The sequence below is a fragment of the Podarcis filfolensis genome (assembly GCF_964270895.1).
Source record: "Podarcis filfolensis genome assembly, chromosome: 14".
NCBI lineage: Eukaryota > Metazoa > Chordata > Lepidosauria > Squamata > Lacertidae > Podarcis > Podarcis filfolensis.
In genome coordinates, this window is record NC_139616.1 from 10772752 (window position 1) to 10800249 (window position 27498).

Consider the following 27498-nt stretch of genomic DNA (forward strand, 5'->3'; position numbering starts at 1 on the left):
ACGGAGCACTGTGTAGAAAAAGTGGGTCTCTGCACCCAAAGTACTGACAATCTCAATTTAGAAAGTGAGGTTGGGTTTGATAGCCGGGCAGGGGGGAGCTGGTGAATGTGGCAATCGCAGCACAAGAAACCAGCCCTCACTGAGAAAGAAGTAAGGTGTTAAAGAGGACAAAGGATTTTTAAAAACGTACAGTACAGTCGTACCTCTTAAGTCAAACGAAATCCGTTCTAGAAGTCCTTTCGACTTCCAAAACATTCAGAAACCAAGGCACGGCTTCCGATTGGCTGCAGAAAGCTCGTGCAGCCAATCGGAAGCTGTGGAACCCGCGGTGGACATTTGAGTTCCAAAGAACGTTTGCAAACCGGAACACTCACTTTGCAGCGTTCGGGAGCCAAAATGTTCATATCGCAAGGTGTTTGGGATCCAAGGTACGACTGAAATTTGTTTTTCCCCTCTAGTGGCAGTAGTCTAGAACTGATGGCTCTAGGAAGAAAAGTTAAGAGTGTATTCTATGAATCTAAAATAAGTATAGAGTTTTGCTGTTAGGCACAATACTCCCTGTCATGACAGTCAGAGTGTAAACAAAAACGGGAGAGAGAGAAGTTTCTGGTCCTCATGGTCCTGAAAGTGTGTGGGAAATGTCTACTGAAATCACAGTAACCAGAGTTCAAGGGTTTGAGAAACCGAAAATATCCAATTGTCCTGCATAGGTTGAACAGTGTCCTGTGAACATACACAAACAAAACGTACGAGAAAACGTTATTCAAAGTTAAAATCCTGAGAGATCATAGGAAAAACTGAAGCACTCTGCAGGCCATTCAAGTGCGCGGAGCAACTGTAATATTCCACTGAGGTCAAGCACTTGCCCTCTACACTCCCAGCAGAATTTCAACACGGATATGCGCTGGGGTTGCTCCACGACAAAGCAAAAAGGCTACATTAAATCTATATTACATAATGAAGCATCAGCCTCTTCTGAGCTGGCTTCTGTTATGTGAAAAGACCAAAGTAATACCTAAGTAACCTCACTAAGGGGATCAATGCCTCTGCTGATGTCACGCTGCTAAGAAGATTAACAGGTCAAAATTCCAGCAAGTTATAAAGCAGCATTATTTTTGAGGGAGGGGGGAATAAAACCCTAGTGGAAAACGCATGAATTTTATTAGACGGCGTTACAATTACACAGAGGAACGTCATAAGGAGAGCTTCTCAGGTGTCAACGGATCACAAGTTTAGGGTAAATTAACAATATATTTCCCCCCAAAACTAAAGGAAATAAGGTATGTGGAACCACCCAGCTTTGATGCAGTCAACGATCCAGCAACAACCTAGCATTTGCCGAGCCCAGTGTTTGACGATGAAATGGGTACAGATCTAAAACAAATCTGCCACAACATATACCAGCGGAACAAAGCAATCACCTTTAAAAAAAAAAAGGAATTTAAAAGGGTCCAACAAAAATCTTTATTCATTTTAAGACTACAGATCTGAATGCAAGTTTCTTTTGTAAAAAATAAAATAAAAATCCTCATTAGGTTTACTTACATCCTGGCTGCAAAAAGAACAGTGCAGTCATTATATATATTTACACGAGTCTTGTAGACTCTCAGGCTTGCATTATGCATCCTCGTCCTCGTCTTCCTCATCACTGATCACGTACTTCTTGTGCTTCTTGCTTGCCTTCTCATCGTCTTCTGCTTTTCTTTTACCAGATGGCTCACCCTCCTACAGGAAAGCAGATCGATTTTAAGCCAAAATGAGCATTTCTCTAGGTGTAAGTGACTAAATGTAGGGACGCGGGTGGCGCTGTGGGTAAAACCTCAGTGCCTAGGACTTGCTGATCACATGGTTGGTGGTTCGAATCCCTGCGGCGGGGTGCGCTCCCGTTGCTCGGTCCCAGCGCCTGCCAACCTAGCAGTTCGAAAGCATGTCAAGTGCAAGTAGATAAATAGGGACCGCTTACTAGCGGGAAGGTAAACGGTGTTTCCGTGTGCAGCTCTGGCTCGCCAGAGCAGCTTCGTCACGCTGGCCACGTGACCCGGAAGTGTCTGCAGACAGCGCTGGCCTTCGGCCTATAGAGTGAGATGAGCGCACAACCCTAGAGTCTGTCAAGACTGGCCCGTACGGGCAGGGGTACCTTTACCTTTAAGTGACTAAAACTGCAATTTGGATCATCCACGCACTAAGAAAAAGGCATTTAATGCTCCCAAAGAAAATTATGCTCCCTCCTTGGTTAATAACGAGGCAACATTTAGAGGAAAAAGAGGTTGGACTAAGGAGCAACGAATCTTGCAACTGTTTACGCTTGGCTATCTAAAGATGCAAACAGGACAGAGGACAGCTGAAAAAAAACAGCCACATCAACAGTACCCGAATCACGTTTACGCAAAAGTTAAATTTCCTAGAGCTAAACCCACCAGGAGTGACATCTCAAGGCCTTCCATATGTGCTGTGCCAGGAAGATTTTGGGCATAACACAGCAATAGAGTCTCAAACAAGCCCACATTCCCAGCATGTTCACACACTTGTCTCAGAGACATCTACGCTGGCTTGGTCATGTGCACAGAACGGAAGATGGCAGGATCCCCAAGGATGCGCTCTACGGGGAGCTGGCTTCAGGAACAGGCCCACTGGCAGACCAACTCTGCGTTACAAAAATGTCTGCAAACATGACACGAAGGCTGGCAAAATCAACCCTGCCGTGTGGGAATTCCTTGCAGGCGCCTGGAGACAGTCAGGTCATGAATCCATAGCGGTGACCAGAGGAAAAATGACGGCTGGGAGGAGCGCAGAGAGAAGAAATGCCATGGTCCACCTGTCCCAATGAAACAGGACATCGCCATCTGCAGTAAAACATGCCTCTCCCATCTCTACAGTCACAGCAGGCACTGTAACCTTCCAGCGGTTTGACACCCCCTGCCCCGCCATGGCACACTCTTCCATTGCCTCTCAAGACAGATGGATACAAGCCATTTGCTGTTGGCATCTGTGTTCCCCAAAAATTTGCTTTGGAGGGTTTCCCAGCCCTCTGGAGCAGACTTTGAGGGTGCCCAGGGGGCTGCAGATCAACTGCACAAGCAAAGTCTGTTGTGTGAATAGTACAGCAGCACCAGATGCAACCTAATGTTTGTTGGGGCTTCCAAAGAAGGGACAGGAAGCAAGTATCCGAATGCTTCCTGCATAAAATCTACTGCAAGTCCCCCAAACTAGGCACTGTTCATTGTTGTGGAAATTCACATGGTTCCATGATGTCAAGACATGAGTGTCACTACACATCACAGAAGGTGTGAACTCAACACAGCGATGCCCTTTTCAGTGGCAGCCTTACATCGCCCAGAGACTCTTGCCTTGCCTGATGGGCATATTACAGTAGTTATGATTTCAGCCTAGATCTCAGCTAATTGCTTGTTGTTAGCAAAAGGTAACGCATCTTGTTTGTTTTGCCAAAACATAGACTGTGTGCAAAATCTGGGGGAAAAGCAAACAATGTGATAATTATAATTTGCTCTTAATTTTCAGGTAAGTATCCTGTTCTAATTTACAATGAAACCACTTCCCATTTTAAGACAGAATGCATTAACAGTGATGAGCTTAAAGATTTCTCTTTTTTCCCCCCAGAGAAGATCATGTATCCTAGTACAAAATACTTCAGCAAATGGCACCACCTACCCGCAAAAAAACAAAACCGACCCAAATGCATTCAAGTTTAATATTTTTCCTTCAGCTATAAGAAGCCAGAAGTGCTACTGGGTGATTTGGGACTTTGGGTGAAAGCTAATTGCAATCCTCTACTCCCTGACTATTAACACAAATCCAGGTTTTGTGCAAATGAAAGATCAAAATGAAGTCCTTGAGAATTTCAAAGTCAGCCTCTGCAACACATGCTTCAAAATAGGCTGGTAGTTATTTTAATGAAGTAATCCATAATGTGTGTCTCTCGCAGTGAAGTAGAATTTCAACAGCTTTCTACCAACTGGAAAATTACTTGCTTTTTTATTAATGAACCCAATTACTTGATTCATTTTTCGCTATAAAGCTTAACATAACGGAACCTAGGACACCCATTCAACGTGGGTCCAGATTCATGGAAGTGCCTGGGGTGCTAGAATTTTTTTGGGGGGGTGAGCAGGAGTGGCTTCTGGGTCAAGGGCGGCTGATTCAACCATCTACTCAGAAGCTGAAACGACTAGTGCAAACAGTTCATAAGGCATGGACAAAAGTTGAATTCATGCATGCAAACAGAGCATCCATGTCGTGAAATGATATGACCACAATAAAAAAGGCTTTTAAAAGAGGGACAAATTGAGGGGATGCCGAAAATGCTTCCTTGCCTGTGGGGCTGCTTGGTCTGGGTCAGGGATGAGGAATCTCAGGTGCAGGGTGTGAGAGTGCGTGTAGAAACTAGCCTACCATTCAAGATAAACTTTCCATGCATTGCCCCTCCCACTTTTGTCTCTGGCTCCACCCACCACCAGCATGTGGCCCTCAGAAGGCGGTCCAGAAGAGAATTGCGGCCTGCAGGCTCACAAAAGTTCGCACCTCTGGTCTAGGCACAAATTAAATGCTGACTTTAATAAGCCTGACCTCCTAAATAATGATGAACCTCTACAGATTGAATTCAGCCAAGGTTTCCCCCCCCCCACACACACACTATGCATGTCAACGGATCTCAATGCAGTACAGAATTCTTCTTTTGGACTTCTACCCTAATTCACTTCTCTACCTCTTTCTGAAAAGTTCTGCTGAACTCCAACATCACTAGCGCAAAGAGAGCGGTCCTCTGATCATTTTTTTAGAGCAAGGGCAGAAAAATGGTTGCAATGAGATGCATACTAAAGTACAAGTCTGTGCAGCCCATAATTTGTGGTCCATGCAGATGTGCTACTCTCTCTTTTTTTAATGCTTAAGCGCCACCAAGTGGTGAAGTTGAAGGTTAGCAAACTAAATTGCTTTTAAAATGGAAAGCGGGGGGGAGTAAACAGAAGTCATGGTTTCGTTGTCTTTCACCTACACAGAAATGATAAATTTGTGGCACCAGACAGAATTCCGCTTGTAGAAGCCCTTTGATTGGAGAAGGCTTGGAGAAGGCTTTTCTTTGACTGGAGGCTCCCTTCTTCAATGCCATGTCACCAACCACTTTTGAAACACAAGACCAAAGCCTTTTGGGGCATGCTGGATACTCAGCCACTTAAGTAAAAACATGCAGGCATCTAAAATCACAGCATTAAACAGATGCTTTCCAGCTACGATCTTAAGAGACAACAATGTTTTCAGACTAGAATCTGTGCGAGTCTGAAGGATGCTAGCAGGCTTTGTGATGCAACTTTTTATCTCAGTACATTACCCTCAAGAAGTTGAGCCCTGACTCCCAAGTTCTAGTCCAACACTCTAAACCACTGCGCTACACTGGTTTTAAAATGACATTAAAGCCAGAGTATTCTGACAAACCTAGACAGCATCTTAAAAAGTAGAGACATCACCTTGCCAACAAAGGTCCATATAGTTAAAGCTATGGTTTTCCCAGTAGTGATGTATGGAAGTGAAAGCTGGACCATAAAGAAGGCTGATCGCCGAAGAATTGATGATTTGAATTATGGTGCTGGAGGAGACTCTTGAGAATCCCATGGACTGCAAGAAGATCAAACCTCTCCATTCTTAAGGAAATCCGCCCTGAGTGCTCACTGGAAAGAAAGATCCTGAAGCTGAGGCTCCAATACTTTGGCCACCTCATGAGAAGAGAAGACTCCCTGGAAAAGACCCTGATGCTGGGAAAGATGGAGGGCACAAGGAGAAAGGGACAACAGAGGACGAGATGGTTGGACAGTGTTCTCGAAGCTACCAGCATGAGTTTGACCAAACTGCGAGAAGCAGTGGAAGACAGGAGTGCCTGGCGTGCTCTGGTCCACGGGGTCACGAAGAGTCGAACACAACTAAACAACTAAACAACAACAACATTCTGGGTGAAACAGTAAAAAAAAAAAAAAAAGTATGGCAAGTCTCAGGAAACATTAGGTCATAGAAGAAGTCCAAGGTAAGAGAGCTTGACTAGTCTTTGGCATTTCAAACTAACATGTACAGCAGAGACAGATGTTGTAGGACATCACCATCCCTGACTTTTGGCCTCGATGGCCAGGGATTCTGGGAGCTGAAGTCTAACAACCTCTGGAGGGCCCTTGGTTCTCCACCCCAAGGTACAGAGTGGTCTATATTTCAAACCAATTAAAGTAAGCCTGGGAGTCATTCTGGACTCACAGCTGTCCATAGAGGCGCAGGTCAATTCTGTGTCCAGGGCAGCTGTTTATCAGCTCCATCTGGTACGCAGGCTGAGACCCTACCTGCCCGCAGACTGTCTCGCCAGAGTGGTGCATGCTCTAGTTATCTCCCACTTGGACTACTGCAATGTGCTCTACGTGGGGCTACCTTTGAAGGTGACCCAGAAACTACAACTAATCCAGAATGTGGCAGCTAGACTGGTGACTGGGAGTGGCCGCCGGGACTACATAACACCGGTCTTGAAAGACCTACACTGGCTCCCAGTATGTTTCCAAGCACAATTCAAAGTGTTGGTGCTGACCTTTAAAGCTCTAAACGGCCTCGGTGCAGCATACCTGAAGGAGCGTCTCCACCTCCATCATTCTGCCTGGACACTGAGGTCCAGCGCCAAGGGCCTTCTGGAGGTTCCCTTGCTGCAAGAAGCCAAGTTACAGGGAACCAGGCAGAGGGCCTTCTCGGTAGTGGCACCCACCCTGTGGAACGCCCTCCCACCAGATGTCAAAGAGAAAAATAATTACCAAACTTTTAGAAGACATCTGAAGGCAGCCCTGTTTAGGGAAGCTTTTAATGTTTAATAGATTATTGTATTTTAGTGTTCTGTTGGAAGCTGCCCAGAGTGGCTGGGGAAACCCAGCCAGATGGGCGGGGTATAAATAATAAATTATTATTATTATTATTATTATTATTATTATTATTATTATTATTATTATTAACACCTGAGCCACTCAAAATAGACCCCTTCACCATTTCTCTCACCTCGTCACTGTTGAGTTTCTTCGCTTTCAGTAATCTCTGCGTTTTATCTTCATCTGAGCCCTCATCGCTGTCTGAAGAATAAATCCTAGCACGCTCCTCTGAAAGGGAAAAATATATACAGTGTATATGCATTTCTCTTCAAGAGCTAATCTAGAAAAACTGACCGTAACTTAGAAACTGGCCGCTTAGAAGTGACAATCCTTTCCCTCCATGAAGCACTATCAGCATTATTTGCTTGTCATCACTGGCCATTGCAAAACGAAACAAACAAAATAATCACATATTATTTCCAAAAGGATTTCCCACCATCCTCCTCTTAGGTATTAATGCTCCACTTTTCCTTTGTGTGATAAGCCTGAAGCAGCTCCCTGGACTTAAACCAGATAAATCCAAGACTCCGCGCTAAGCCGACCATACCTCTTATTCCACCTTTATATCTGTTTTTAATTGCTGCCAGGCTGATGGCTTCTTCTCCTTCGTCCTCTTCATCGTAGCGGTCAGGCTCCAAGTAGCTGGCGCTCAGTCCCCGCTGGTGCTGCTTCTCTCGCATTCTCCTCTGCTGGGACTCCCGGCGAATGGAAGCTCGCAGCCTCTCCTCCTCTTTCTGCAGGGGGAAATGGCAACAACACAGGGGTGTGCCAAGGATTTCTCAAAACAGGGCTCAGACTGTGCACTGCCCTGCACATCACCCATCACTAATTTACACCCCTCTTATCGCCCAAGCAGAATTCAAAGTGGTTTTCAAAGTACACCAGTTACATGAATATTAGAATAGAAGCATCCATAATTAAAACACCCAGTAAAACAATCCTATTAAACAAAACATTAAAACAGGTCAAGATCGTAGGGGTGCCTGTGTAAACAGGTGCATCTTCAGAAGCCGGTGGAATGCCAATGCAAATGAGGCTTTGGCATTCTTGCAGCAGTTAAGTCTCACTCCACTTTTATTCCAGGTTCTTTTTCTGCTACATGCTGCAGCAGAGAGCAATGTTGCACAGGTTTCATGTGCTCTGTTTCATGACTTGCTCTGGCCTGGATTACACACCTTGATCAATAGGTTAGAGAGGGAGGAAGAAGGATCCAAGTAAGGTTTTTTGTTTTGCTTCAGGCTAAATTAACTTGAATGGGATGCAGGTGGCACTGTGATCTAAACCACTGTGCCTTGGGCTTACCAATCAGAAGGTCAGCGGTTCAAATCCCCGCGATGGGGTGAGCTCCTATTGCTCTGTCACTAACCCTAACCCAACCTAGCAGTTCAAAAGCACGCCAAAGTGCAAGTAGATACCGTATTTTTCGCTCTATAGGACGCACTTTTTCCCCTCCAAAAATGAAGGGGAAATGTGTGTGCGTCCTATGGAGCGAATGCAGGCTCCCTGGCTTCAGCGATAGCAAGGCAAAGCCTCCAAAGCCTGCGCTCCGGAGGCTTTGCGTTGCTTCCGCTGAAGCCAGGAGAGTCTGCTCTTTGAGGCTGGCGGTGGGGAAAGCAGCGCTTCCCCCATCGCCCGCCCCAGAGGATGGGGGGCAGCAGGAAGGCGCGCAACGCCTTCCCGCTACTCTCCAACCCGGCTTCGAGGCTGGCGGTGGGGAAAGCAGCGCTTCCCCCATCGCCAGCACCAGAGGATGGGGGGCAGCAGGAAGGCGCGCGACGCCTTCCCGCTACTCTCCAACCCGGCTTTGAGGCCAGCGGTGGGGAAAGCATCGCTTCCCCCATCGCAAGCCCCAGAGGATGGGGGGCAGCGGGGAGGCGCGCGACCTTTAAAGAGCGTGCAGCTCTTGGGGGCTTTTCCCCAAGGAGGGAGAAGGGACTGACTGGCCGAGTCAGTCCCTTCTCCCTCCTGCGGGCTTTTGCGGGAGATGGGGGAATTCCCCCACCTCCCGCAAAAGCAGGTAAAAGCTGTGCGCTCTTTAGATGGGCTGCACGGCTTTGCTGGCTTTTCTAGGAGGTGGGGGAATTCCCCCACCTCGCAGAAAAGCCCGCAGGAGCCGCGCAGCCTTTAAAGAGCGAGTGGCTCTTGGGGGCTTTTCCCCAAGGAGGGAGAAGGGACTGACTGGCCGTTTCAGTCCCTTCTCCCTCCTGGTCGAAAAGCCCGCAGGAGTCACGCGGGGCTCCTGTGGGCTTTTGCGGGAGGTGGGGGAATTCTGCCCCCTCCCGCAAAAGCAGGGAGAAGGTCTTGGAGTAGCGCACAGGCTGCGTGCAGCCTGTCCACTGCTCCCAGAGCTGCGGGGGGGGGGGGGAATCATATTTTTTCCTTGATTTCCCCCCCCTGAAAACTAGGTGCGTCCTATGGTCCGGTGCGTCCAATCGTGCGAAAAATACGGTAAATAGGTACTGCTCTGGCAGGAAGGTAAACGGCATTCCCATGCGCTGCTCTGGTTTCGCCAGAAGCGGCTTAGTCATGCTGGCCACATGACCCGGAAAAACCATCTGTGGACAAAACGTTGGCTCCCTTGGCCAGTAAAGGGAGATGAGCACCACAACCCCAGAGTCATTTGCGACTGGACTTAACTGTCAGGGCTCCTTTACCTTTTTATATTAACTTGGCTCCCAACTCAGCTCCACCATTTCACCAAATAGGGGGAAAATGTATTTTAGTCCACTGGCAACATAGCAGCGAGCCACTGCCCATTCTGACCTAGCAGTGCTGGTGATACCATAAAATGGTTTATAAAGACTGACTGCCAGATTCCGATACAGAGTTTTGTAGGATATGGCAAATATAAAGTTACTCTTATCTCTTCTGCTCATCCCCTCTTGTTCCATTCTTCTCCCCCTTTTCAACTGTTTGCAGGCTCAAAGAAGCTCCCTGGCCACGCACAGAGATGCCAAGGTAGGTAAGGTTGTTTTCTATGGCAATTCAGACTCCTGACGAGCGAGAGGCTAGCTGCATTGAGGGCAGCAAGTCTAAAGATGCTGCTGAGTCATGCATACAAACAATATTTTAAGATTTGCATATAAGGGACACATTTAATAATGGCTTAGAAGGCAAATTTTGATTCCAGCTACCCCACCCCAAATCTGTACCTTAATCATTTCTGTTCGTTGGGACTCTGGATCACGGCCAGCCATGGGCAAAATACGAATCTTTTGTGTCTTGGAACATCTGTCTGCGAGCGAGAGAGTCATCTTTCTGTGTGTGGCACTGTCTGTTGAGTGAGGCCTGCGGTAAAATTGTTACTGGGTTAAAAAGCACTTCTTTCAGGGAACTGCAGGTTTGAGAAAACAACTGCATGTGACTGAGCTGATTCACACAACACGCTATGCCAACCCGTAGCCAAGACCATCTTGTGGGTTGATCATCGGCTGCAGCAACCTCCTTTGAAGAAGCCTTTTCAGTGCCACGGGCACTAGGAGGTTGCCTTCAAAGAGGCTCCCTGTGAGGAATGACCAGCTGATTGTCAGTTACAGGGAGCCCCTTTGGAATCTCTGCAGAGGGGGGAAACACTCCTAAAAGTAGAACACTTCTCCCTCTGCAGAGAAAGCACTTTGTATCCCTGGAAAGAACAAAATCTCCATTTTAAATTTCAGCAATTTTCTCTCTCTCTTGAGAAAGTGAGAGGTACTTCAGGGGACCTCCTAACACATGATTCCAGCTGACTGCCAGGCCTTCAGCTGTGCAGTGCTCTCTTGAAGCCAGGCCTTCAGCTGATTTGGCTCCTGGGGCTGAGGTTCCCTACCTGATACTGTTAGAAACTGAGATATAAAAGCTATTCGGCATACGGCCCTTTAAAGCTAGGTTACAGGCACACTAACAGAATGTTTGGATGCATATATTTTATCAAACAAGATTACAAAGCTGACAATGAATTGTGTATATTCTCAGCTTCAGCGAAAATCTGACTCGCGCCATAGCATGGCAACAAAAAACCAACAAACGCTACTGTCCGCTAGCCAGTCAGATGGTGATGTCAGGTGCCAGCCTGTGCCCAGGTATCTTCACTTGGTCGCAAGTGGCTGATAGCCAGGTGCAAAATGTGCCTGGCTAATTCCAAATACTGCTGCCTGCTACAGGCCATAGACCATAATAAAACGATTCAAGAGTTTTGTGGCACATTAAAGACTAACATATTTAGTATAGCATAAGCTTCTGTAGACTAGAGTCCACATCATCAGATGCATTACATATTTTCCTGAATTGGAAGGTAGAGAGAGAGGGGGGGGGGAAAGAGAAAGAGAAAGAGAAAGAGAAAGAGAAAGAGAAAGAGAAAGAGAAAGAGAGATATAGATAGATAGATAGATAGATAGATAGATAGATAGATAGGATTGAGGGTGGGTGGGAACTGTAAGATGTGAAATTAAGAGGGCAGAGAAGTAGATTCTGAGCATTATGTTAAAGTTTAAAAGGTATGTAAAATCGTCAGTGACCACAGCAGCACTGATGACAATAATCTAAACATCCTGATGCTGGTCAGTTAATTAATGCCTGTAATTACTGCAAGTTTCTAAGTTCTTGTTTCAACATGGCTACCCTCCTTGGAAATAATTAGGCAAATCACCTTGTATCCTCTTTCACATTCACTGTGATGCTATTACATGTAAGTATTTTCAACTCAATGGGATCCACGTGCTTACCTGAAGGTTAGTTTTGTTTTGAACACGGCTTGCCCCTGAAGACCTGTTCCTTGCCTGATGAAGAGATGGTTGTGATCCCCCTGCAATGGTGCTTTGTACACATCGAACACTTCATTCCCCAAATGTAGTGACATGCTTCAAAAGGAAGGAGGATTGCTTCGATTAGCACACAAGCCAAGAGCCTTATTTGCTTTGCTTATACAAGTACGTTAAGCCAACTGAGTACTTCGACTGATGTATTTACAGGCCCGTGATGCCCATATTGTGCACTCTGCCATTTTGTCTCAGCTTTGTCCTTTTTCTCCAGTCTCCTTTCCTTGCTCCCATTTTACTTAGGCAGGAAGCCTTATTGCAGCAGGCAGCCTTCGAGTTATTTTTCTGTTTAATGGAAGGGGCCCAGCTGATACAAGCGAACTAGCTATAGGATGTTATTATCTGTTTACAGAGCAGTGAAGACAGAGTTATCCCACAACATTCTGACGACTCCTTACATCATGGATTATTATTTTTTTACAGGTGTTACAGAATTTGTCAGTGCCTGTGTGAAACTTGCTAATTCTCCCAATCTATAGTTATGCTCTCCTTGGTTCTGTTCCTAGCCTGTCTTTTATCGTTGTTTATTGTCAGCTTTCTTTAACGTGCTGTATGGATATGTTTTTCTATGTATTCTTGCCTACTGCCTCCAGGCCCTCCTGCCATAACACGGATGCCCTAACAAAATTGGAAATAGCAAAGGAGAGGGATATGGGGCTTCTTAAGCTTCACTGACAGCACCTTGCACTTTCCTCTTCCTGTGGGTTTTCATACAGGTAGCGACATCAGCCATCGAGCAGCACTTCCACCAAGGTGTCTACCACTGGAGCCTTCTCTGTTCCAAAGTGGGTGGAAGGCATTAGTTATTTTGAGCTACCTTGGTAGCTTTTTCTGACCTTTAGTGGGGCAGCTCATTTAGCCTGGATCACAGCAATAAAAGCAGCCGCAATACGAACAGCGGTATATAGATATTTAAATAAATAAAATAAAAGGCATCCAGAAAGGTGAGATGCAATGAGGCTGAATGAAGCGGTAGGGCAGAGCTCTGTCCCAGGTAAGGCACTGAACTGCTTAAAAGCTGGCCGCATGATTCCTTGCAGGAAGACTCAGCCCCTTCATGGATGCATGCCCTCTTTCACTCACCTCAGAAAACAGAACAATAATAATAACAACTGGGTGAACGAGACCTGAGATAGAACTCTATGCTACACAACATGTTTCTTTCTACAGTTCAGAAGAATGGGTCAAGCAGGATCAGGCACAAACTGACCTCCCATCAGACCATTTGACTATCCGCGCATTGCTTTCTCGAACCTCGCTCCCTTCTTCATCTCGGCGAGTTCGCCAGCGTATCGTGTTCTCCACCTGTGGGGACACAAAGTTGCAGGAGGTCTTTCTTGAGAGAAATGTCACAACGCTTGCAAGAAATAGAGTGTGGGGAGTGGGGGAATAATGCTGGTGGGAATGTCATACACTGGTATTCTGAATTGCTGAATTCATGTTTAAAATATTAACTTGTTTAACGCATTAGTGTTGTGAATCAATGAGCAGCAAGACAGCTCAGTGTAGCATGAGGGATTCAGCTGGGGGGCGGGGAGGAGAGGCCACCACTGCAAGCTCAGACCTTTTCTGCTAAAACTTTAGTGTAACATGCTAGTCCTCACATATAATATGCATGCAAACCTGAAATTATCTTTCTCTCCTCTCCATTCCCACCGTTGCTTCCCATGTGCCCCATTTTAGAAAGTAAGCCTCTTCAGGAAGGAACCTATCTCCCTCCCTGTTATGCTGAAAAGTAATAATCCCATATACAGTGGTACCTTTGTTCCCGAACTTAATCAGTTCTGGGAGTCCGTTCGACTCCCAAAACAGTTCGAAAACCAAGACGCGGCTTGTGATTGGCTGCAGGAGCTTTGTGCACCCAGTCGGAAGCCACGGAAGCCGTGTCAGACGTTCGGCTTCCGAAAAATGTTTGCAAACTGGAACACTTACTGCTGGGTTTGTGGTGTTCGGGAGCCAATTTGTTCGACAACTAAGCCATTCGGGAACTAAGGTACCATTGTACATTGACGGAGATATAAATAAACAAAAACCAAGGAAGAAACCCCAGGTGCTCTAACTGGCAGAGAGAATGTTATTGTGCATATACTATGGTGGTGTTCTAGAGTCAGCCCTATTGATGTTCCATAGAATGTCATATTTTGTGTTTAAATAGTAATTTGATCACTTTCAAGAACTTCACATAAGTTATCGTGGTCATCATCATTTATTTATTTCATTTACAAATCACTTCCCAGAGCGATGGATGTTTTCCTAACAATGGCGTTGTAAGGTGGGTCGGTATTCTTGTCCCCCTATTGCAGATGGGGACCCACAATTGGCTGGAGTGGGTGGAGAAGGCTTGCTTAGGGCCACCTACTCACTGCTCTTCCTGGGAAGAAGTTTCTTGCAATGCTCAGCTTCATCTGAACCCTCCTGTAACTTAAGCCCATTTAATCTAACGGGCATCAGTTACAGTAGGGTACCTTTCAGCTGAACGTTATGAGAAACCTCTTGATGGAAACAGGAGTTGGACCATGAAACCAATTGCCGGGCCTCTTCGACTTCACCGCAACAGTGGATTTGAGCTGACTTCTTGGTGCACTGCTCCATCTCTCAGAACTATGCTACACAAGCTCTCAATGTTTAAAGAAGGGATGGGGAACCTCTGGCCCTCCCAATTCAGCTGGACCACAGCGCTCACCATCCCTGACCATTGGCCATTCAGACTGGGGTTCAAGGGAGATGGGAGTCCAACAACAGCTCGTTCCCCAACCCTGATCCAAAGCATGAGGCTTGACAGAATTGTGTTCCAAGACAGAGCAAGGAGTGTCTAATAATAATAATAATAATAATAATAATAATAATAATAATAATAATAATAATAAATTTTATTTATACCCCACCCTCCCCAGCCAAAGCCGGGCTCAGGGCGGCTAACACCAATAAAATCACAGTAAAAACATAATGGGGGGGGAACCAATTTAAAATACAGGTTAAAATGCAATTTAAAATGCAGCCTCATTTTAAAAGTAGCCGATAAATCAAAACCATAAGGGGAGGGAAACATAAGGGTCAGACTGAGTCCAAACCAAAGGCCAGACGGAACAGCTCCGTCTTGCAGGCCCTGCGGAAAGATGTCAAGTTTGCATGTTGTGTGGAGGCAGAATTTAAGGTATACGGTACCTTCAGTTTTAACCTTGTTCTACCTTCTTCATCCAGCATCTCCTCATCTTCAAATTCATCCTCATAGTATTGTGGATCAAAAGGCCTGCAATAAACCGGAATATGGGTTACCGTGGATGTCTTCCTTTCCTTGCAAAACAATTTGGTACCAGGACTGGAATTCTCACACAAAAACCCAATTATGGGTTTGTGGCTGCAGTTCCTTTGTACACATGGTAGGGGGTGGGAGAGAGAACAGAGAAGGCGAATGATTATTGGAGAAGGGCTGTAGAACATCTGCCTTGCATGCAGAAGGTTCCAAATTCAATCCCTGGCATATCCAAGTAGGGTTGGCAGCAACACCTGCGGGACACCCTGGAGAGCCACTGCCAGCCAGTGTAAACAGTGCTGATCTAGGTGGACCAAGGTGTGATTCAGTATAAGGCGGCTTCCTATGTCCCTAAGGTTTGCACGTTGTGCAACAACATCACAAACAGCTTGCTTGTGCATGCTATTGTGCAACAACCTTCTTCTGGTGCAAAACATTTCGCCAGTGGAACAAGTGCACTGCTAAGTGACTTTCACTTCGCACTACATTAAATACCACCCTCAGTTACTATCTTCTACCAAGACAGAGGGTTTCAAAGTCACACCTGAGTTTTCCTAGTACAATTCTGTTTATTTAAAATGCTTATATTCTCCCTTTCTTCCTTATAATAAAGGTGGTTTATAATAAAACCAAACACAGAATTAACGTGTTAGCATTATTATTATTTTTTGTAGAAAACCTATTTACAAATGTTTCATGACTAAAGGTGGGGGGGCAAGGACTTATGTTTTTTTACATACAGTGGTACCTCGGGTTAGGTACTTAATTCGTTCCGGAGGTCTGTACTTAACCTGAAACTGTTCTTAACCTGAAGCACCACTTTAGCTAATGGGGCCTCCTGCTGCCGCCGCGCCGCTGGAGCACGATTTCTGTTCTCATCCTGAAGCAAAGTTCTTAACCTGAGGTACTATTTCTGGGTTAGCGGAGTCTGTAACCTGAAGCGTCTGTAACCTAAAGCATCTGTAACCTAAAGCGTATGTAACCTGAAGCGTATGTAACCTGAGGTACCTCTGTAGTTGCAACTCATCTGTGGATAGCACTACAGATTGGTTTTCTGTTGTTGTTTTTAAGACCCTGGAACACTTGTTTCCCAAACTGAGCCTGTGACTTTTACCTGGGCTCCACGCTGAGGAAGTTGGGAAGCTTCACAAAATATAAGTCATTTCCCAAGTCTGTGTTGACTTTAGGAATTTCGACTTCTATCCGCGTTTCAGGAATAGGTTCCTCCTCCTGTTGATCCTCGTTCAATCCATTCTCGTCCTATTCAGTGGGGAGGGGAGAGAAAATCACGTAGGAAATTATTGCTTTTAAATATAATTCCATCTCTTCCATTTATGCATATGTGTGATTTAACCATACAGAGAACATACATTTTATCAACATTATGCCTGCTCAGGACATCAGCATAAGGCAAGCGTGGGGAACTTTTGGCCCTCCAGATGTTGCTGAACCACAACTCCCATCATATCCAGCCGTTGGCCATGCTTGTAATAGAATGGAAGTAATAGTGCCACTGTATTCTGCTCTGGTCAGACCTCACCTGGAGTACTGTGTCCAGTTCTGGGCACCACAGTTCAAGAAGGACACTGACAAACTGGAACGTGTCCAGAGGAGGGCAACCAAAATGGTCAAAGGCCTGGAAACGATGCCTTATGAGGAACGGCTAAGGGAGCTGGGCATGTTTAGCCTGGAGAAGAGGAGGTTAAGGGGTGATATGATAGCCATGTTCAAATATATAAAAGGATGTCACATAGAGGAGGGAGAAAGGTTGTTTTCTGCTGCTCCAGAGAAGCGGACACGGAGCAATGGATCCAAACTACAAGAAAGAAGATTCCACCTAAACATTAGGAAGAACTTCCTGACAGTAAGAGCTGTTTGACAGTGGAATTTGCTGCCAAGGAGTGTGGTGGAGTCTCCTTCTTTGGAGGTCTTTAAGCAGAGGCTTGACAACCATATGTCAGGAGTGCTCTGATGGTGTTTCCTGCTTGGCAGGGGGTTGGACTCGATGGCCCTTGTGGTCTCTTCCAACTCTATGATTCTATGATTCTAACTTCTGGAGGAACCAAAGTTCCTCAATCCTGGCATCAGGAGAGACGGGGGAAAAGAGACCTTCAACTTTCAAAAGTCCTGAAAGGAATACACTTATCTGCAACCCCTTCTAAAAGGATCACAAATCATTATCCCACTTTTTTCCTAATACCATTTGAGAATACAAATCTTAACATATGCGCAAGCATTAAAATATTAGTGGCCAAGTTGTCAGGTTAAATCCAACACTGATGCAAAAGCAGGACCGGGTGACATGCGCCACCCTCTGACCTCACAGACCAACAAAGGTACTTACAATAGGTTGCCCTGGAGTTGGGGGCTTGTCTTCCCCATCGCTCCCCGAAGATATGTCATCTGCTCCTCCAAACAGATCCATTGCATCTTTATTACCTTGCCCAGAAAATAAGAAACAGAAATCATACTTAGAAGGTTGGAAACTGGAGGTGGGGAAGAACTGGCTTTGTTTTTAAGAGACACCTTATTTATAGAAAATATACTCTACAAGGGGCATAAAAATATATATTAAAAATAAAATAAAATTGTCCAGTAGCACCTTAGAGACCAACTAAGTTTGTTCTTGGTATGAGCTTTCATGTGCATGCACACTTCTTCAGATTCTTCGTTGAATGTAGAGGGCTGGTTTATACCTGGCGTTCCCTGTGACGAGAGATTGGTTGTTAAACCACTCTGCAAATTGCAGCTTTGTGAGGGGAATGGGGGTCTCCTGACAATTCTCGGAACCTTTGACAATTTGCAGTTCCTGGGATACTTTGTGGGAAGTCATGACGGTTAAAGTGGCACAATAGTGCTTTAAATGGATGGCTCAGGATGCGGCCCGAGAGGGTGGCAAGCGGAGAATGACATTCAAACTCCCAGCCAGCCATAAAGCTTATGAGGCTTGGTGTGACTATTTTCCACCTAGTCATTTTGACACTTTGGCACACCCCATTTGCAAAATTTGACAATTCCAAAATACAGACGAGCTTTCACTTTTGCAAGATTGAGTTTACTGCCTTCGGCTGTACTTGAGGGTCGATTTCAAAAAACCCCACTGGAAAAATGGTTATGTCCCTGTGGAGATGGGAGTATTGAGTCAGTGACTCATGTGCTTCTGGCTTGCACTCTTTATAAAGATTTGAGGACTGAGGTTATGACCCCTTTATTACTGTCCATGCCGGGTTGCTCAACCATTCCTACTGTGTCCTTTCTTTTAGCAGATCAAGATGATCAGGTGACAGCAAAAAGTGCAAGGTTTTTAGCGGGGGCAGTTAGAAAAGATCTATTATTTGATTATTGATGTAAACCCCCAAAATGTATTTTCTATAGTTAAGTTTTCACCTCTATCTTCAGCACATTTTACTTTCTTGCTACGGCTTCTGGCTGATGCAAATAAAGATTGTTCTAATTCTGATTCTTTTCTCCTCTCAGACAGGGCTGTTGTGAGGATTTATTTAAAAGGGTGGGGAAATCAAGCATTCCCCTTTTTAATCTTAATATTTTGATAATTTTATTACATTGACTTCTTTTTAAAATCTGTTGGTTTTATTGGCATTTTCTTATGAGTATTTTATATTATTTCACGTAAAGTTTTATATTATTTCATGTAAACCATTTATTATTAAATTGTTATTTCTTTATTATATGTGTTAAAGTCACTTTTCTTACAAGGTGGCCCAAAGTGCCTTACATCCCTGTTTATCCCTTCCTTACAAACAAAGGATTTAAAAAAACAAAAAACTAACTACCAAGTTTGCCCTCCAGCATTCCTGGAGAGAGGGAGGCAGGCAAAGATTTCCTCAGAGCCTCCTGCTCCAGCTGGACTCCTTTGCCCTACACAGAAACCTTCTTCCAACAACTGGCCTGTGGGAAGGTGTAACCAAGTTATCAGGTAGACTTGGAAGATGGACCTGAGGAGCTGTGCATCTAAAGGAGCCAGTTCTCATTAACAACATCCAAGAAAGAAGGAGAAGGCACAGCTTCAGTGGCAGTTGGAACTTTGTCAGTTGGGAGAAGACAGTTAGATCTCCGGGGCAAAGAGTCACAGCAACCGAGAGAGTGTCAGAGAGGGAATGAGAGCGAAACTAGCTGATCTCAGCTAAGCCTGCCCTGGTCATAAAGATGTCCTGTCCTTTAAATAAGAGTTCTTCCACCTTGGGGGTCCCCACCTGTTGCTGCGCAAGACCCATTGTTACCAGCCAGGGTGGTCAATGGAGAGGGCATGATGGGAGTTGTAGTCAAATGGGGACCCAAGGTTGAAGAACATTGCTTTAAATAATTTTAGTGATAAGGAACGTGTAGCTAGACCGGAAGCAAGTTTCTTACTTCTTAGTCTTTAAGGTGCCACAAGAATCTTTGTCATTTCAGAAGCAGGTATGTTTCTTTTGGTTTTGAGACTTTGCTCTGTATGCCTTGCCCTTGTTTTATTTCTAAAAAAAACCTTGCCCTTGCTTATCAATGACGTAAACCCTTCCAGGTATTTAGTGGTGTGCTTCAGATGCCTTTCTACTGGGGATTTTCTTTTGAAACTTAAGGATGGTCCATTCTGACCATGTGGGAAATCAGGAAGTGGTGCCAATGAACTGATCTGGCAAAAATTGACCTTATCTCCTAAACTGCTCTTACAATGAGACCTAGAAAATTATATGCACCACAGAAGAATACCAGGAGAGGGTGCTCACTTCGGCAGCACAGATACTAAATTTGGTTTCCAGAAGAGGGAGCCAAACATTGTTAACACTAGGGACCTGGCGTTGGATTATTGCAAATTGTTCAACTTGATTTTAATATTGTAATTCTAAATTTTTATACCCAATTTTAATTTTGTATTTCTGTAGTGTTATAACTTGCAAGTGTAATGAAAGCCAGTGTAAATTGTTTTAACTCATTCTAGCAACGTACGTTTATTTTGTTGTAACCCACCCTGGGACCTTATGACGAAGGGTGAAAAAAATCCATAAATAATAGTATTTGGGGCAGAAATAAGTAAGTATTAGGTAGCTCTAGACCAGATGAAATTGTCTCAGGTACCAGATCCAGTCCATGGAGCAACATGGAGCCAATCCTAATTTATAGGAACTTTCCCACTGAAGCACTTGACCTCCTTTGAACCCTATAAAACAGGGACAGGGGAAATGTGGACTTCCAGCTGCTGTTGGGACTAAAAACCCCATAATCCCTGGCCACTGGCCTGCTGGCTGGGGGGTGATGGGAGTCCAACAGTATCTGGAGGTCTACAGGTTCTACATCCCTGCTCTAAAGCAAGTGACAAGAGATGACCCAAAATACTGAAGTCAGAGCTACCATGAAAATAATCAAACATGCAGATTTGTTGTTAAACAGTTGCTTAAATAAACTGTTGCGGTGACAACTTTTGATCTATTGCAGTGGAGGATGTGAAGGGGAGCTTGGCACTGCAAACTGCTCAGATGAGTTTTGGTTTTTGGTTTTTTTACTCCCAAATGACAGGAAGAGGGGCTGCTTACCTTTTTGTCCTTCCACATCACTGTCCATTTCGGAATCCGATGCAATTTGTTTCTTACGTTTCGTTTGCATGACTTCTTCATCACTGTCACTGCCTCTTGCCGATTCTGCAAAAGCAAATATCAATCTTGAAGCCCCCTCATCACTTTCTATTATTATACTGTATGTATTTCCATTAATGTATTTCCATTAATATATTATTATATATTACACAATCCAGACACCCTGAATAAAACACAGCAGAGCAATGTCACTTTGAAGAATGGCATTCGTACCAGTGGACTTCCAAAAGTATTGTTGATGAAACCACACGGGTGCTAAAATAAAAATGACCAAGCAATGCAGTGGGCATATATAAATGGAAGATACTCATATCCCTACTTGGCCTTGAAGTTCCCTGGGTATGCATTCAGCAATTTTTTTAGCTTTACTGCTATCAAAGTGAAAAACAAACAAACCCCCAAAACATTACAAGCCACCCTGAAATTTTGGGGGAGTTTTAATTTTTTATAAAAAGGTAAATGGCGTTTCCGTGTGCTGCTCTGGTTCGCCAGAAGCAGCTTAGTCATGCTGGCCACATGACCCGGAAGCTGTACGCCGGCTCCCTCGGCCAGTAAATCAAGATGAGCGCCGCAACCCCAGAGTCGGTCACGACTGGACCTAATGGTCAGGGGTCCCTTTACCTTTAAGTGGAAAAAAGTGTGAGCAACTATTAAACCCAAATTCCAAGAGATTATCTAAAGGGACAACTGCTCTGCAAACTAAAGATGGATTGTGCTAGACTTGTTGATTTGGGGTGGATGAAAAAGAGCAATCGTAGCCTTCAAGATATGACTACGAGGCCCAAGCTCAGTGATAAAGCACATGCTTTGCATGTAGAAGGCTGGGAAAGAATCTTGCCCAAGAGCCCTCCAGACCTAAGGTTTCCCCAGCCCTGCGACTAGACATTTGCACCCTCGATTGTCCATACCCGATTTATGCTCATGCTCTTCTTCATCCTCCGAGAGCCTTCGGTCTTCATCATCGGAATGCTGGGGCCTCTCTTCGTCAGAGTTCTGCATCTTTTCCTCGTCTGAATGCTGCAGCCTTTCGTAGTCATCATCCGAGTTCTGCATATTCTCCTCATCAGAGTTTTGGGGTCTTTCCTCTTCATCAGAAACCTGCAACCTCTCTTCGTCATCATCCGAGTTGTACATTTTCTCCTCGTCAGAGTTCTGCAGCCTCTCTTTGTCATCAGAAGCCAGAGGTCTCTCCTCATCGTCCGAGTTCTTCTCATCATCATCCAAGTGCTGTGGCCTTTCTTCGTCATCCGAGTTCTGGAGCTTCTCCTCATCGTCTGACTGATCACTTCTGTCTTCCCTTTCCCACTTCTCATCCTCAGAGCGTGCTTTGTCAGAGCCTTCTGCCTCAGAGTGGTGGCTGCCTTCATCTGACCTGTGATCTTCTTCATCCTCGTCCTCCTCGTGAGCAGCTTCAGAGCCACTGTGCTGGTCCATATCTGACTGGTCATTATCCTCATGTTCAGAATGCCCTGAGCCTTCCGAGCGATTGTAGGATCGCTCAGACCGGTTATCGCTCCCACTGTGGTGAGAGGCGCCATCATCCTCGCTGTCGTCACCAAACAATTCTTTGTTGCTGGGTTTCAAAGCCTCTCGGTCGTCATCTCTGTCGCTCTCGCTACCAGAAATATTACTGATGGAGCCAACAGGCTCCTGGTCAGAGTCTGAATCTGACCCAGAATCAGAATCTGTGAAAACCAAACAAACATAAAAGGACAACGTTAGCAAGAGGAAAAGAGTCAGATAACATATATAAAAATCAACTGACCAATACCATTTTACAGTGGTACCTCGGGTTACATACGCTTCAGGTTACAGACTTTGCTACCCAGAAATAGTGCCTCGGGTTAAAAACTTTGCTTCAGGATGAGAACAGAAATCGCGCGGTGGCAGTGCGGCAGCAGCGGGAGGCCCCCATTAGCTAAAGTGGTGCTTCAGGTTAAAAACAGTTTCAGGTTAAGAACGGACCTCCGGAACGAATTAAGTACGTAACCAGAGGTACCACTGTATTTATGTTCACCTAGTCAGAAGGAAGCAAATCCATCAGATATATGCAATTTGAAGAACTAGTCACTTTGCTGAAAACACTGACAGCAGTGAAAAATCATAATTAAGTAGTAGTCCAGGAACAATCATGACTGAAGTACTATACAGAAGTAAAGCAAATGTTGACTGAAAATGGGCAAAACAGTAAAAACAGGTTCAGGTGGATAGCTGTGTTGACCTGCCATAAATAACAAGATGAAAGATGAAAAAATCTTTTTTAATAATTCCAGTGGCACCTTTAAGATCAACTAAATATAAGCTTTCAAGGTATGAGCTTTGGTGTGTAATACACACTTTGTCAGATACTCTGAAGCAGAGGTCGCTTCAACCTTATAACTGCTGATGGCTGTTACAGCAGTTGGTTCCATAGGGAAGGGCAAGGGATTTTTAAAGCGACAGATGACCAAAATTAGCTTTAGTATGTATAATGGGACATGAATCCAATATCTCTATTCAGACCAGGTCTCTCCATAGTTTTTAGTTTGGTAATGAGTTGTAATTCAGCAACTTCTCTTTCAAGTGTATTTCTAAAATTCTTTTGCGATAAGACAGCTACTTTAAGATCTTGTATAGAATGTCCTGGGAAACTGAAGTAAAAACAGGATAGCCTGAACCCTTATATCCCAGCTTGATCACTGAGATCACCTGCTGGAGCGTCACTTTTAAACTGTCAACTTTAAATTGCCTATACAGGCAATTAAGATGGCATCTTTCCGCAATGGTTAATTAACGTCCATTTTAACTTTTTAAATATGATTTTTATTGTATGTTGTATGTATTATTGCTGTAAACTACTTGGGTATTTTTCTTTTTACCGTATAGTGTATAAATATTTTTATAAATAAATAAAACAATATTTAAGGCGCTGCTATTTAGTCCCATTATGCCATTGTTTCAGAAACACTGCTATAAACTGGCCCATAAATAGCAGCTCTCCTGGTCATCTGTGCAAAGCAAGAATCACCACCAGGTGACCACATAAGAAAAATATTATCCAAACTGGCTTACCCCCAGCTTTTAAGCCACATAAGACTGGCATCAGAATGTGACAGATAGGTAAACTGGCAATTACTGTTATTGGCTAGTAACTTTTGTGGGTTTATTTATGAGGATGCTATAGACTGACTTGACAACAAACAACACGGTCACAGCATTTTGGTGCTGGCGAGGGCTGACAATAGTTGTAGTACAAAACACCTGTAGGGAATCAGAGGACGGGTGACTTAATGATATTTGCATTTGGGCAGAGATTACATTTTTTATCTTGCACTGCACCACTCTGCTTGCCAATATGACAACCACCACACATCGAACCCTAAACAGCCTGTCTAAAAAAAGGTCTCCCTTGCCTGTTTTCTTCTTCTTTCTTTCTTCTTTAAAAGACACCAAGACCTTAGATCCAGTGCACAGAACCAGGTACTGAACAGCTTGGAGATCACCACAATAAAAATCCCTTGTTTGATAGTGGCCTCTAGTTTAATAGATGGTGGGTCTGCCCAAAAATTTTCATCACCAGATTTGAAAGAGTAGGAAGACACGCACATCTGTTTCTGAGAAAATCTGATTCAAGGTCCACAAGTGCGTCATGGAGTACATCAGTCTCCTGTGATCCGAGAAAAAACCCCACAGCAAACCACTATGTAAAACAATATACACTAGCAGCATTGTTTAAGATGTTCTTGCAGGGTACCTAAAATGAGGAAGAATTTCAGAATAGATGTGCATGCATGAGAAGGGGGATGGAGACGAATGAACAGACAGAGACCACAACATTGTGACCAGATGAAAAGGAAATTACAGTCGTACCTTGGATCCCAAACGCCTTGGTACTCAGACGTTTTGGCTCCCGAACGCCGCAAACCCAGAAGTGAGTGTTCCGGTTTGCAAATGGTCTTTGGAACCCTGAAGCGGCTTCCGTGGCTTCCAATTGGCTGCAGGAGCTTCCTGCAGCCAATCAGAAGCTGTGCTTTGGCTTCTGTTTTGGAAGTCGAATGGATTCTACTTCCAAGGTACGACTGTATTGTATCTTTAACAGCGGCACATAAGGATTACAGTGTTTCTCAAACTTCAGTCCCCAGCTGTTGTTGGACTGCAAATCCCATCACCCCTGACCCTTGGTCCTGCTAGCTAAGCATGATGGGAGTTGTAGCTCAACAACAGTTGGGGACCCAAGTTTGAGAAACACTGGATTATAGTAGCCATAGCTTGTGACAAAAGCAAAAGAAAAGTTCCCCCCGTTGTCACGCAGCTGTTAAAAGGTACAGAAACCGTGCCTTCCTCTGCACTTGCCCCATTCACATATTGCGAGTTTTGATGTTTCAGACCCAGCGGTGCCTGGAAGCAGTCTCACAAGCCCCAACTTCCAGAAGGATGAAAAAATGAAACTGGGAAGGGGGGGGGAACAACTGAAATCTGATTGCAGGTAAATCTGGGGAAGAGCCACTCAGGTGGGATTCAACCCATCGCTCACTGTCAGCCTAGCCCTCCCTCACAGAGTTGCAAGAATAAAAAACGGGGCAGGGGTGGGAAACAAACCACAACACACCGCCCTGAGCAACTTGGAAGCATCCAGTCCCCTTCTCCCACCTCATCCCAGCTGTGTGCGAATATGGCACTATGCTCATGTTCAGAGGAACTCTTTTTCTGCATGGCACTTTGCTCATGCTCAGAGGAACTCTTTTTCTGCGTGGCACTTTGCTCATGCTCAGAGGAACTCTTTTTCTGCATGGCACTTTGCTCGTGCTCAGAGGAACTCTTTTTCTGCATGGCACTTTGCTCATGCTCAGAGGAACTCTTTTTCTGCGTGGCACTTTGCTCATGCTCAGAGGAACTCTTTTTCTGTGTGGCACTTTGCTCATGCTCAGAGGAACTCTTTTTCTGCATGGCACTTTGTTCATGCTCAGAGGCACTCTTGTTCTGCATGGCCGCTTCTCGTGCACTCTGGTACCAAAACGAGGCGTGGGGCTGAGCTCTGGGCGCGAACAAGAAAACAAGGAGAGACTTTCAAAGGAATCAAAAGGCGGGGGGGGGGAGAGGTTAAAAGCCAAGGCCTCCTTCCGCGCATGCGTGACACAATGCGATATGCCCCCCCCCCGGCGTCCGTTTCTCCCCTCCCCCGTTACCTTTTTGCTCCGGCTCGGTGTCAGCATCGCTGCCGAACAGCTCCTCCATGTCCGCCATGGCGAGGGGAAGCCCAATTTCCTCAGGCCACCTCAGCGGACCCGGCGGCAGGGCTAGCGGAAGAGGGCGCCTTCTCGTGACGTAAAACAGCTGCGACTGAGGGGGGAGGAGTCGTGCCTAGATTTACAATAGAAGATGACAGATGGAATATAGAGCGGTGCAGGGCCTGCACTTCCGGTTTAAAATGAAAACCTGTACAGTAGCCACTTGCGTTAAACCGGAAGTGTCCGCGTGGGCGGGCGGTAGTGGTTCGCATAGAGATAGACAATAAACAGAGTCATCTCAATCTATATAGAGATAAAAATCTGTGCTGCAATGGGTCAGGGCGTCTGGCTGTTAACCAGAAGGCTGGTGGTTCGAGCCTACCCAGGGATGGCTGTGGGCAGGATTCCTGCATTGCAGGAGATTGGACTACATGACCCTTAGGCAGTGCCGGATTTACGTATAAGCTAAACAAGCTATAAGCTTATGGCCCCACTCTCTTGGTGGCCCCCCAAAAAAATTAAAGGGGAAAAAACCTGGATGTACATTTCCAAAATATAAGATAAAAAACAAATAAAATAAAACCTACATACAGCAACAGTGTTTTGTGTTGTGTAGGCTCTTATTTGTTACGTGCAAATGGTTTTAGATGCCTATTAGGTCCATAAATTCATGGGTGGCGCTGTGGGTTAAACCACAGAGCCTAGGACTTGCCGATCAGAAGGCCGGCGGTTCGAATCCCCGCAACGGGGTGAGCTCCTGTTGCTCAGTCCCTGCTCCTGCCAACCTAGCAGTTCGAAAGCACATCGAAGTGCAAGTAGATAAATAGGTACCGCTCCGGCGGGAAGGGAAACGGCGTTTCTGTGCGCTGCTCTGGTTCTCCAGAAGCGGCTTAGTCATGCTGGCCACATGACCCGGAAGCTGTACGCCGGCTCCCTCGGCCAGTAGAGCGAGATGAGCGCCGCAACCCCAGAGTTGGTCACAACTGGACCTAATGGTCAGGGGTCCCTATACTTTAAACAAGCTATAAGCTTATGGCCCCACTCTCTTGGTGGCCCCCCAAAAAAATTAAAGGGGGGAAAAACTGGATGTACATTTCCAAAATATAAGATAAAAAACAAATAAAATAAAACCTACATACAACAACAGTGTTTTGTGTTGTGTAGGCTCTTATTTGTTATGTCAAATGGCTTTAGATGCCTGTTAGGTCCATAAATGACCGTATAGCATATATTCAACACAAAAAACAGCGGCAATTTGTTGTTGACAAAGGACAGCTGGACATATAAAGGGCCCCATTACCTTCAGTAGCTTAAATCCAGCCTTGTCTGTGCTACCTGAGAACGTGTGAAATATAATTGTTTAATTGCACTGCAATGGAGAAAAATGCCTGTGTGTGTACTGCTGAAGCGTTTAACAATGGAAAATTCCACTGGAGTATACTAAGCTAGAAAAGAGCTCTCTGGGATCTAGCTGGAGTGATCCTTAACTGTTGTTGTTGTCTGCTAGCTTTCACGTGGTGTTTAATTTTAGATTATGTGAAGATATTGCAAATCTGTGGCTTGAAGGCAGTTGCCTATTAGCCTTCCTCTGGACGCCACAGAGACAAGGATGTGATAATGAAGGCTATCAAGATAGGGTTGCCATCTGTCCGGAATTTCCCAGACATATACAGAATACTGCTGTCTCTAGCATTGTCCGGGTGCAAATTTGTAGTTATCTGGGAAAATATGTATGGCAGCCCATGTCGGCAGTGC

General features: G+C 45.1%; 1 protein-coding gene across 1 annotated transcript; it reads right to left on the reverse strand.

The window, feature by feature from the left end:
• Window positions 1–1440: 1440 nt before the first annotated feature.
• On the reverse strand, window positions 1441–25944 carry LEO1 (LEO1 homolog, Paf1/RNA polymerase II complex component). Its single transcript, XM_083586561.1, has 12 exons — window positions 25702–25944; window positions 21445–22221; window positions 20477–20581; window positions 17290–17384; window positions 16060–16205; window positions 14858–14942; window positions 12903–12997; window positions 11600–11734; window positions 10052–10187; window positions 7447–7633; window positions 7030–7127; window positions 1441–1725 (listed from the first exon to the last, which is right to left on the reverse strand). The coding sequence occupies exons 1-12, from the start codon at window positions 25757–25759 to the stop codon at window positions 1618–1620; spliced, it is 2025 nt and encodes a 674-aa protein (XP_083442687.1). The 5' UTR covers window positions 25760–25944; the 3' UTR covers window positions 1441–1617.
• Window positions 25945–27498: the final 1554 nt, after the last annotated feature.

What these genes read in the sequence shown, in the direction of transcription:
- LEO1 (XM_083586561.1), bottom strand. Translation starts at nt 25,759, where the DNA reads ATGGCGGACATGGAGGAGCTGTTCGGCAGCGATGCTGACACCGAGCCG. An exon ending in CACCGAGCCGGAGCAAAAAG is followed by an intron (nt 22,222 to 25,701) that starts GTAACGGGGGAG and finishes TGGTTTTCACAG; the next exon opens with ATTCTGATTCTGGGTCAGAT. An exon ending in AAAACAAAACTAACCTTCAG is followed by an intron (nt 10,188 to 11,599) that starts GTAAGCACGTGG and finishes ATTTTACCGCAG; the next exon opens with GCCTCACTCAACAGACAGTG.